Source organism: Neodiprion lecontei, chromosome 7 (genome assembly GCF_021901455.1).
Source record: "Neodiprion lecontei isolate iyNeoLeco1 chromosome 7, iyNeoLeco1.1, whole genome shotgun sequence".
NCBI classification, from domain to species: domain Eukaryota; kingdom Metazoa; phylum Arthropoda; class Insecta; order Hymenoptera; family Diprionidae; genus Neodiprion; species Neodiprion lecontei.
The window spans coordinates 21,628,814-21,641,947 of record NC_060266.1 but is presented as its reverse complement, the minus strand read 5'-3'; the positions used below and the strand labels follow the sequence as shown (position 1 = coordinate 21,641,947).

The following is a 13,134-nucleotide window of genomic DNA, read 5'->3' as shown; positions in this document are numbered from 1 at the left end:
TTCGCTTTTATCTGTCATATATCTCAAAAATATAACTTAGAATATTTATGAAAAGAAAAAAAAAAAAAAAAAGAAAAATTGTCGAGTTATGAATTACGATACCTTTAAAGAATTTTCTTAATATCGATTGGGATGAATTTTATCCGTACCTAAATCAACCAAGTTAACGACTTATGAAGTGAGACTTTTCAAACAATCTCACACCAGAAGTGTTGAAATTTCGTGAGATAAACTCGAAAGAAAACTAGAGCTTGAATCTTTGCTTATTATATTTCATCTATTTTCTAGACCGACGTCATGGAGAACTTCTGTCGGAATTTCAGGGACTATTGCTCCCCGGGACTTCCGGGGATCCCTGGGACCCCGGGGGAGAAGGGCGACCGCGGTCTGCCCGGAATTTCCGGGCCTGTGGGCCCACCGGGACTCACCGGATTACCGGGGCACCAAGGAACGCCGGGGCCGAAGGGAGAACGAGGCGAACCTGGACTCGATGGGCGGAATGGGATCCCGGGGGAACCGGGACTCGATGGTCTTCCTGGTCGCAGTGGGTCCGACGGGAGGCCGGGGGCAAATGGGACCCCAGGAGCTAACGGGATTCCAGGACGTTCAGGACGGAATGGAACAGACGGTGAGTGATGATAGCCAAGAACGTTCGAATGTTTATCCAAAGTCTAAAGGTGACAGGCGTCAATTGCGTAACTGTTATGGTCGCTAGAAAATTATAGCGAAATGAGTATCGTTGCAATTATAACGATTTGAATATTATTCGAATTATGAGAAAATTTGCTTTACACCGGATATTTCCAAATAAACGCTGCGGCATGTTTGGTTGCCTACCACTGAGGGGAACGAATATCGGTAATGCAGACCTATGGAATTTATCGCTAATACAGACCTACCGAGTTATCGGTACATGGTAGCGTGTTTAAGGTCCTTGCGAGTGAATTGGAACTGCCCGTTGTTTCGTTGTTTATAACTTGTACCGAAGCGTTCAGTGATCGCGTCCCGGAGTCACGTTAAAGTGGTTATATGTCTTGGCTTTACTAAATTGATGATAACTCGGGAGGTCTGTATTACCGATATTTGTTCCCCTTAAGGGTAGGCAATCGAAAATAATACGGAGTTTACTTGGAAAGACCCAGTAAATGCAAATATTAACAATGTAATTAGAGTTGTTGATTGTAAAACATTGTTCAGCTTACTGCATTTTTTCAGTTGAATAGAGCTTTGACGTTAAGTATAGTATAAATGATTATAACGAAACAAAAATTATACTAACTTATACCACGCCTTTTGGTTACAACTGTACTAAAGTCGTTCTCGTTTCGTATTTCTAACTATTTTTTAGTAAATAATCGAGGACTGCACGGTAACCCTAATTAGAAATTTCTCTCGGTGCACGTAATTGGAATTCGAAATATCGGACGATGCCATATAGTGGCGAAAAATATTTCACGTTAGTCTCGTCTCGTATTTAATTATAAAGGTCGTTATTCGTCCTATATTTCACTCGGTATTAACTCAGCGTTTTTAAACAGAAGTTGAATCACTTGCCCGGAGTTTTCTGTTCCTTATTTACATTCCTGTAATTAAGTTAAAACGATCAGCTGTCAACTCAGTTCCGACGCCATATTGATTTAGCCATCGCAGTTACTTTTTGAGAGTCTCTCGATACTTGTGAAATTGAAAAAGAGTTCAAATTCAGCGAAGCAACTGCATGGGGGTTCAAGTATGAAAAAAATTTGTTATTCTTATTTATTTAAAAAAAAACCTGACAATAAATTATTATACGAATAGATCGCTGTATAAAAATGTTTAATGCTTTGCGTGGATTTCTCCGACTCTCATTTTCATATTACATTCTCGTCTTTGCAAAAAATAAAAAACGAGGCGCGAGAAATATCGTCCCGTCTGAATTCGAGTTATCCGAGATATTTTTTCGCGGTATTTTTGGAACCCACTCGAGGTTATTGAAATTGAATTTCAGGCCGCACGACGTGCGACGTTTGGAAATTTAATGACGACCAGCCGCACTTTTAGCGACCTTCGAATCTCGCCGAATTATATAGCAGGCTAGGCCTCTCTTCGTAATCTCGGTTGATTTTATCGACGATTAAAGTCGTCCCCTTTTATATCTCGGACGATTATTGGATTCTGAAAATAATGAGGGAGTAAAAAGGTCCGTTACATCCTTCTCGGTTTCGTTATTTATTTTAATCCCTGCTCCATCCGTTGCCTTATACCGATGAAATAAAACACCGTCTTGCAGAGTATAAAAAAAAAAAAATGTATGCGCATAAATTTGCGACAGTTTATTTTGTTCAAATTGACGCGCTTTTTGCTCGCACGATTTTTTTTTTTTGCACAAGTTGCTTAGAAATTTTACAATTTAAATTGGTCTTTACGTATCCTAATACAACCGAGTTTGTCATATTCTGATGCATCGATTCCGTTGTCAAAAATAAACACAATATAAGTTACAGGATGAGACTCGTTTTTATCAGTAGAAAGATCGCCGTTTAGTCAGACGTGGCGTGACGGGCTCAAGGTCATGTAGTATTCCTACCTTTCACCTTTTTCTTCCTATATTAAATTAACAAACGAACCGAAAGGCTTTAAATTACAATGCTAGTAGTAGGTATTGCAATAATTTCTTAAATAAAAGATGCTTTCATGAAATTATTGTAATACTTAGATTTCATCTAAGGACCTCAATATTGTATGAAAATAGTATCACGATGGCTCATTCTGATCTTCATTAATTCGGTAATTGCGCAAACTATCTCAGCTATGCACTTTTTGAACCCTGAAATGTGGGAAACGTTTGAATATTAACACATGTCAAAAAACCAGACATTTTTTTTTTTTTTTTTCAAGATTTTCGGGATATTAGTAACGTTCCCGAATTTGGATACAAAAGAGCGATGCACCGTCGAAATTTGAACCCTTTCCGTTCGTTCGTTTACTTAATATGGGAAGAAGAAGGGTGAGTTTGCTCGGTCGGTAAGGGTCGGAGTACTACATGACCTTAAACGGCGCAATTTAAGCGGGAGGGAAAAAAGTGACGAAAATCAGAAAGAAAGGAGATGAAGCTGAAGAAAAAAAAAAAAAAAAAACTGGGAAATTGATCGTCGAGAATTATATAGCCGGATTAAATTCTGGTGGAAAAAATCAATCACCGGCGATCGACAAGTGAGAGCTGAAGGTACACAAACAGTTATACGCGTTGAAACGCGGCGTAAGATAAATAGCCACAAGTCCAGAATGACGGATCGTTGCAGAGAATTGCAGGCTTTACGCCTATGTACACATGCAGACGTATTTTACCTAGGGATAAATAACACGTGCCGATATTCATCGCATTTGTAAAATGACCAGCGCGCACGATATTTTCATGCTGAAGTCGAAGTCCGATTCACGATCAGTCAAAATGTCGTTAAGAATTTTTTTTTTCTTTTCTTACACTTATCGAGGGAAACGGAACGTCGAAGAATCGAGAAACAATTGCGAAACAACAAATTTAATGATTGCGTTTCGTTCTTCGTGGTTTTTGATAATTGATCAATAATTTTTCAAGAAAATGTAACATTTTACTAACATTTTAAGAGTATTGTAGATATCCGAGGAGACATTCACTTATCGATCAAGTTTCGAACGGCCTCAAGCGATCTACAAATTATTTTGAATTGTTTAAAATTAATTTTAAATTTTAATTGACGCGATAACAAACTGCTTCAAACTAGTTTCAAGGGGTTCGAAATTATTTCTTAATGATTTCGAATGGTTTTCGGTGGTTCTTAAATGACAACGAATAGTTTCAAGAATTTACAAGTAATTTTGCGCAGTTCCAGACTTATTATGAGATGCTTGAAACGACTTTGAAGTGGTCTTAAGAAATCCGAAGTCGATTATAAGCGATTGATAAATTATTTTAAACAATTTCAAGCGGTGTCATGGAATTTTTGCGCGATGGCTATGAAAAGTAGTTAGAAATTTCAGCAATTGAATCAATTCAATTTCAATGCAATTCCAATCGAGCGTTTAATTTAAACAGATAAAAAGAAATCTACCTTTTTTTTCTACACTAGAAACGAGGATTTTATCACACATAGTAACCGAATTCACGAATGATTCATAAGCATTGGAAAGCAGTTAATTTATACACTTTTGAAATTATTGGCTAAAATATTCCCACTTTTGAAACATCGATCATTACTGCACGCCGAAATTTGTTTTTTTTTTTTTCAGGAAAACAGGAATACAAAACGAACGTGCCGAAAACATAAAAAAAAAAAAAAAAATTTGTATCAATCAAAAAGAACGATCGTTCAAGATAAATGCGAAAAATACTCTCGCCGTTTCCTCGAGGTTCTTTTTTTTCCCCACGTTTTTCGTTATCACCTTCCGCACCGCAAGCTCGCGACTTTACATGCGAGCTTTCGGCTGAGCCTCCGATTTTCGCTGTAGGCGAGTCGATCGGTTTAATTCAGAAAGTCCGGACCATATAACGCCGAAAACGTTTTAGCGAGCTGGCGCCATGTAAATTACGATTAAGGTTCGGCTATACGTGTCACTGCAGGGTGTATTGTATTTATAACGGAGCTTGGCAGCGGCGGCGAAAGCACCGGGTGCGATATCGCGCCCTGCCAGATGTTCCAGGAGTGAAACTAATTCCTCGTCCCATCCCCATCCCCATCCTCATCCTCATCCCCGTCTCGTCGCAGCGGAAAACGGCAAGACTCCCGAAAGGGTCCCGCGGTCTTCCCGAAGTTACGCGAAACATGCGTATATGTACAAAGTATAGTGGCGAGGGTGCGACAATCCGCTTGGAAACCCGTAACGCTGATGAGTTTTCATTTTCGTTTGGAAAAATACTACGATATTTTCATTCTTACGAATTTCTGCAAGGTAAAATCAAATTTCGAACTCTCGACTCTCCTGTTCACCGTCTCAAATACCATTCAAACCCTACAAAAATTTCAGTAAAATGTCTTTAGCGTAAGTTATTCAAAGACAAAGTTAGATAAAGATTTTAAAAGGAATAACCTATAATGTTTAACTGATGATTTAATTTTTTTTACTTTATAGTACATTATTATAATATTATTAATATCAATGTAAGTTTCGTTGACGAAACAGGGACGTGAAATCGCATGGTCGTAGTTATAGATTTGATTTGTTAAGAGCAGTTATTATTATTATTAATTATTTATTTTTATTATGGATATATCCAAAATTATAGACAGTAGGATCGGGATTTATCAGGAACTTTTCATGCTCTTGGAATAGTACTTTGAAAATTTAGGAGCATATGGTAAGCAGAAAAAGTAAAAATCGAAGGACTATTATAGAAATGAGAGTTTAAATACTTCACGTTTAATCGGATAAAAAGTGAAGTGACACTGTTGTCGATTTCTAAACAATTTTTTCTCACATTTTCCCACCAATCGTTCCCCGATTGACAGGATTTGTAATCCCGAAAACTTTATCGCAGAAGGAATACGTTTGCAATGAAGAAAAAATTGAAAACAATAAAAAAAAAAATAAAAAAATAAAAAATCCCATCAGTTTATCTAAAATATCTTAAAAATTGAACTCAGTTAACCGGAATAATTGTCGCCGTCAGATTCCTTAAAAATTAATGAATTTGCACAATTATCTACTCGCATCGAATCTTATTCGATCAGATAAAAAAAAAATCGTCGTATTGTTAATTCGTCGCTATTTCAAAATTCGAACCCTAATTATGCGGATTATTCAGGAAATTTAATCCTTTTCAGATTCATTTTATACCCTGCTTAAAAAATCAACGAGAGCTTAAAAGCTGGGTAAACACGGCCGGCGGTTCGGATAAGTGAGACATTCATACGTTTACGTTTCCATTAAGCGACGAGTCGCCGTTATAACCTATATGTATATAAAGCTACGTTATATCTATATATATATATGTATATATATGGGGCATTCGACGCCAATTCGACCTGAGTTTTACCCATAACCTCTTAAATTTGGCGCGCTATTTTTTCTATGAATTTTCTCACTTTGAAAGGTACTCTGTTTTTCTGACAGAGTACCTTTCAAAGTGAGAACAATCATAAAAAAAATTGCGCTCCAAAACTAAGAGGTCAAGGGTAAAACCCAGGTTGAATTGGCGTGGGATACCTCATATATATACATATGCATGTATGTATGTACTCCCACACTGCATCCATGCAGAGTTCCTGATCCACGCAGAGTAACTCCGAGGCTGGTGGTATCTTTTGCGGGGATTGAGCACTCTTTTCCCTGAATAAAAAATTTTTTCTTTCCACTTTTTTTTTTTTTATCCGCCTTTTTTCGACCCATACTCGGTACGCCGCCGGTGGTCGAAGGATATGAAATTCATGACTCTGATCCTGCGTATATGTATAAAGTATATATATATATATATATATATATATATATACTTTACGATTATAGGTATAATGTATACGCTTCTGAACTGAGAAAAATTTCATGTTATATGTATACAGCAAACAGTTGGTAGAAAATGCTAGTAAAATAGATATATTTTATAATGGAGTAACGGTTCGGGTAAGAAAATTCGTTTTTTCGTTTTGTAAATAAAATTATAATTTGCCGGCTGTTGTAAAAAAAATTTTGTAGAGTTTAAAACTGTTTGCAAGTGAAAAAAATTTCTCCCGGTTAAAGGCTGCTCCGTCAAATCGAACCTCTCTCTCTTTTCTACATTTATATTCGATCGATAACGCGATTCGCCAAATCTCATAACAAATTCATACGCACTTGAAAAAATACTCGACACCTGATTTATCTTTACTCAGCGCTCGTCCGTGTGACGTGATTCATAACTTTTTCCTCGACGAAAAAGACGCTAAACAGACATTTCGCACCTCGACGGTATCTGATTCAAGCTTTCTTGGTGGCAATCACATTTCTCTTCTTCTCTGAAATTCGGATTACTCAATTTTGAAACTTTTAAATCCAGAATATTCATTAGGTGGTAAATAAATATCAATCCAATCGATAAGGTAACTCATGTTCGATTACGAGTGAAATTTAACGAACGCTTCAAAGAACTGGAAGAAACGTTCCACTGAGTTCACCAGAAGACAATTAAAAAAATTAAATAAATAAATAAGTAAACAAATATTTATTTTACAATTCTTCGTACATATCGTACAATTTTCACTATTCGTTTATCAGGTATTACTATCCTTGTCAGATTTATTTTCCATTAATTCTTAAGGGATTTAAAAAATTAGCCCAAATTGGTGAGAAAGGTTTCCATCGGAGGATATATCTTCACAAAAAAAAAAAAAATTATACGAAGGAATCGAAGCACTGTACGGAGCACTTCGCTCCGTGCAATCAGTCTTCATTCTGTCACGATTCCGGACGGAAAAATTGAGATGGAAAAATAAGAATCTCGTAAATCTCGCATTTCGCTCTTAGACTGATATAAACAAAAATTTTCAGCGACCGTTTTTATTAGCCTGACCTATTTTCTATACGACGAATAAGAGTTCAGTTGTGCTTTATAATTCAGAGCTTAAGAATATCGTGTCATATATCTATTTGTCGAGCATTCGCGAGTAGTTCGGTAATAATAAACGCAGCAGTATATTCGAATCGATGCTGAGGAATTTATCCCGAGAGTATTATATACCCATAGAAATGGAATACTCGCTTTGTTGGAGAGAAAATTTATTTATTTGATTCGATTTTTTATTTATTCACATCCTTATCCTTCGTCTCCGCGCTTCTTTTTCCCATCAAGCACAGAGTGCCTTATACGCGTTTTATCGCGAATCGAATCTGCACGCGCTGTGAAATATTGGAAGCGTTTCATTTGAGAGGAGAGAGAGAGAGAGAGAGAGAGAGAGAGAGAGAGAGAGAGAGAGAGAGAGAGAGGAAGAGGGAGAGCGAGAAGAAGAAACGTAAAACGAGATCTGGGGGAAAATTACGCGGATCAGGATACCTCCAGCCCCTCTATTCCTCACCAGTCCGCAGCCAGCCACCTATTTCACCAACTCTGCCATCGTATTTCACCTAAGCTCTGCAGGGTCAACGAATTTTCAAATTTCTAAGGATATACGCCGCCGCAGCTCTGCTCGACGACTGAAATGTAAGGACCATCTGTCAAGTGACGGTCTTGGCAGGAGGTGGGGTTGAAATTCCGAATTTGAAAAGATCCGAAAGCGCGAAATTCCGAATTATTTCCTGGCGAAGTTTGAAGTAAATAAATCGAACCTTGACCAAACGTCAAAATTTCGAATGGTTCGAAAATCTAAACATCAGAGGCAACCCGAATTTCGGAATGATCCAAGATTTTTAATTCACCGAATTTCTAGATTCGCCAAATTTCACCCCTTTCATATTTCTCTGTTCTTTGGTCTTGAGTTTCAGATTTATCATGAATATATTCATTGGACGTATTCTCAATGCGTGGAATGAGAGAAATTTTTAGATCCGGTTACCTCTCGGTTCTTAACTATTTTCATTTTTTACCAAAATCGATAAAATATAGTTCTAGGTAGAAAATGAGAATTAGTTTTCCAGCTGTTACCGGAAAGTCTAGTATCCGTTACTGTTCTTTCTCATTACGATCACTGTTGCTAGATTTTCTCGCAACTGTTGCGAAAATTTAATGCGTGTGCAAGAATGAATTGACGTTGTCGTCTTATTTAACTAAAAAAGTAGAGTGCACCTCAGAAACTGATTTTGCGTTGCAATTACCAGAACAGGATCGACGATAGCGCAAAATGGTTCGACGTACCTCGTTTTTTGTAATTCCAACAATATCACCGGCCTACAAAAAAAAAAGTGGTCTGTACCTTTGACCGGAACTACCTATCTTTACGTATTTTGACGCGCTGAATCCGAATCTGAAGTCAATTTTGCCCGTACACCCTCAAAATTTTGAGTAAATTGCAAAAAAACCATAAAAATCGCCAAAAATTAGCAGTTTCGGTAAGAAAAAAATTTATGGAACCATAGGCCAAGTATGATCTTTATGTATTTTGGTCCGCTATATCCAAATCTGAAGTTTATTCAACCGCAAGTCTTTGAAAATTCAAGTAAATTGCAAAAAAAAAAACCCCTGAAAATTACGAAAAGTAGCAAAAAAATTGCAGTTATTGTGATAAAATAAATTCTATAGAGCTGTATTAATAATTAAATCATGATATTTATGTAGTTCGATTCGCTGAATCTAAATCTTGAGTCTGTTTGGCTTGTATATCTTTAAAAATGTAAGCGAATCACACGTTTCATCAAGGCCGGTCACCACTCGTCTCGGCTGGTGTAACAAACACAAAGGTAGAGAGAGAGAGAGAGTGAGAGGTATTTGTGGAAAACGGTGATATTGTTCACCTCGTCAACTGTAATGACATCTGCGGTAGGTACTCGCGTTAGGACGGAGGAAATCCACTTCGCGCGGGTATTTAATCACGGCTCCGACAATGGAGAGTCCTTTTGTGGGTCACAGGAGCCGGTATGTACACATTCTGCAGGCAAGGGTGCAGGTTTACCGAAATGGGGTGGAGGGCTGGATCGAGGAGCGTTGCGTGGCGTTGTTGTTTCGTAATTACTTTCCCATACTCGCGCACTTAGCCCTGGGGCTTGCAGGATGCTGCAGTGGTGATAATCCGCGGATGGAATACCCCCTGCAATCAGGACGGCGCCACTCATAAACCACCCTCGAACACGCCGCGCGATTAATCCCCGAATTTTCCCCTCCACTTTATGTCTACGGAATTTCATGCGAACCCGACCGAGGGTCTGACCCTCATCATTTCTGATTTTGTTTAACAACTTTTTTTCTCCGATTCTCCCAACTCTGAAACACTGCCCTGAATTTTTTCACATTTTTGATTCAACTGCTCAATTATTTACAAATATTCAACGTGATTTTGATAACGACCTTTTTTAAAATTATCAAAAAATTCTCAGAAGCCGTATCTTTTATTCCAAACATTTCAAAACCAGGCCCAAGACGGGCCGATTTTGTCCCATTTTTTTTTTTATTTCCAACACTTTCAATTTTTTTGGTTAGCTAAAAAATTGTTTGAATCGTTTGTGAATTTTCGAAAAATTCTCCAAACTTTTATCTTACACTTGGAATGTTTATAGACCGGTTAAATTACGGAGCGATTTTTCTCTGTTTCTTTGGCACGTTCGACTTTTTTCATTAACTTCATAGTGAAACCGCGATTTAGAAATGTTCCAAGTGGAAAATAGAAGTCTTGAGAATTTTTCGAAAATTTTCAGACCGTTTAAACAATGTTTTAGTCGATGAAATAAAATAACTTTAGTCAACCAAATGATACTATTTACTTATTTTTCATTCCTTTTTATCTGCTGTACAGGAAGACCGGGAGATCAAGGACCTCCGGGACCTCGGGGACCTCCAGGACCTAAAGGTGAGTAAGGATCGATCAGCAAAATTTCCGAATTTTGAACACACAAAAAACACGTTGGATCTTGCCTTTTTTTATTCAAAGACTTTAATCAGGACTGAAAATTTGAATACAAGAGTTCGACTCGACAATGTGCAGATAAAATTAGTCAGTGTGTTTTTTGCAAACGGTGATAGATTCGAAAGCCTAAGAATTTCAGGATTTTTGTATTTTACGAGGATCAAAATTTTCCACCGAAAATGGTTGCCGCCAGTTGGTCAGGGATAAGAATTTAGAAATATTAGTAAATATGGGGATCCATATCTTAGCATGGAATTATCAAAAACGCGACAACGTATTTTTGTAGATTTTCAAATGTCGAAGGTTCGAATTGCGTTGAAAAATTATAATGTGAAAAATGAAGTGTAGAAAATCAGAATAAGTATTGAAGAAAAAATAAAACTTGTTTTCAACTTTCCATAATCTACACGTTTTTGCATTTTGATTTTATCCGTGCTTCGACTTTCTATATTTTAAAATTCTGTAAAACAAATTATCGCATTATTGAAAACTCTATAACGAGAATTATCTTTCACTTTCATATATTTCAACGTTTTATTTACCTTTACATTTCGAAAAAATTTTACCGTATACGGAAAAAAAAAAAAAAAAAAAACATCGAGTATCACAAGAAATGTCGAAAGGAAGAATCAGTTTATATTTAGCATAAAATTAGTGTTTCGAAATACTAGTTTTTACAATTCAATTTTTTACGCTATCACTGGGAACAATAATATTATCGATGCAGCAATTGAAATCACAGAATTCATTTTTTTTTTTTTTTTTTTCGTCATGTTCTCTCAAATTAACGTTTTCACCTAATTCTTTCCAAATTTTATAACGTAATTCTTATTTCCACGATCAGCTGCTTGCTACATTCTTCATTCTTTTTCTCCGTTTCTGTTTTCTTTCTTTCTTGCATTTTTTTTTTTTTTTTCCTTCTTTTTCTTTCTACTATTTTGAGACCAATATTCAAGGGATGAAATTCCTCGATCCTGCGAGACTGCCGGTATTCTTTTCGGTTTGCTACGTTTTTATGGGGATATAAATCCGGATTCCATACAGTATTCTATACGACACTGTTTGCGAAGAAAAATCGCCTAAATATATATATCGTACACGTTCAACATACAATATATAATATATTTATATACAAACCTCGATACACCGCTTGCATCTGGGAGTTTATACGATCTGATACGCCAGCGATTTCAATTCCTTTATATAAGGAAAGAAAGATGATGACGCGAATTTGCTGTTGCAACTGCAGTCGTCTCTGTGTACATATATATGTATATATATATATATGTGGCTATTTCACGGAACGCTGGTACAGCGGAATTATGTCAGCTACTCTATCAGCTCCGCGGTGTAAGTCGAAATGCGTTTATTCCGACCGAATGCATCCCGCTACTTCGCATTTCTCACATTTTTTCCCTATCCACTTATTTGTAATTCATTTACTTCTTTTTGTTTTCTTTTTTTTTTTGTTCTCTTTGTCACACGTTCTCACGCGAACGAACGACGGAAGAAGGAAGATCGATGCACCGAGTGAAATTTAATTTATTTTTTTTTTTTTTGTTTTGTTTCTACAGTTGCTAGAGAAAATTCTAGTACAATTATTACACTGAGGGAAATTTTTAGTTCCGGTTACCGCTCGGTTCTTAAATATTTTCATTTTTTACCACAATCGATAAATATTAGTTCCAGGTAAATTTTTTACTTATTGCAACGTTAAATTGTTATTTGTTAATTGAACGTTACTTTTCGTCACGGAAAAACATCTAGTTATCGCGATAGTTGCAGGAAAATATTGCACGAGTAATCATGATCGATAACGCGTATTAGATTTTTTGTTTTAAACTAATAAAAAAAAAAAAGAATCCTTATCATTTCGTACCCAGAATTATGTTAATCATTTATGATAAATAATGGATAAAAATGAAAAAATTGAGTATCATGCGCTGTAAACGTCGAATAGACAGTTTTTAACACTGTGAAAATAATAAATGTACATTATATATTCTTGACTTCGTTACATCTTCGTTGTCTTGTAAAATTTCCAGCCACGGACAGCTTTGAAATTTCCAATTTTCCCTTCGATTATTGATACTCAATGACTATAAGGTTGGCTCTGCCGGTTATCCTTCGGTACCTTACGGATGATTAAACTTGGCGGTAATTGAATGGTAACGATCTTCCAATCATGCCGACATCGCGTTCAACCCTGCCATGTTATACGTTATACTTCAAGGATTAAATTTACCCCTAACTGCAGCGTCTGGAAACGGTTGAGCTAAATTCTTCGAGTCATTAGCGCTAATCTTTGTGTTATATTTTCGGCTCCGTATGAAGTGTGAAAAAAAGATTAAACTTTTTGGAACGATGATAATCACCTCAAGAGTTGGATGAAATCTGATTAGATATTAGGAGAAATTCACTCTTCTTCAAAGTTTCGATTCAATTTTCAGGTGATACCGGACCGCGAGGTCCGAAGGGAAAGGCAGGGTCGAATGGAAACCCGGGAGTTACTGCCTACCACGTGAAATTAGCCAACGGTACAGACAGCGGTAGACTACTGATACCGCCATCAATTTTGGGTAAGTGAAACGCACTTGTATTTTATAATGATGTTTATTCAGTGTCAACTTTTGTCTGTATTTCGAATTTGAAAACC

General features: G+C 36.7%; 1 protein-coding gene across 2 annotated transcripts in view; it reads left to right on the top strand.

Annotated features, from left to right (window-relative positions):
• LOC107218949 overlaps positions 1-13,134 on the top strand; it is a 39,728-nt gene that overhangs the window by 12,308 nt on the left and 14,286 nt on the right. The window contains exons 3-5 of one of the 2 annotated variants that reach the window (XM_015656996.2): positions 289-628; positions 10,368-10,421; positions 12,929-13,057. In XM_015656996.2, coding sequence (XP_015512482.2) covers positions 289-628; positions 10,368-10,421; positions 12,929-13,057 — 523 coding nt within the window. The remainder of the gene's footprint in view (positions 1-288; positions 629-10,367; positions 10,422-12,928; positions 13,058-13,134) is intronic. The other variant, XM_046746230.1, reaches the window with a different exon arrangement.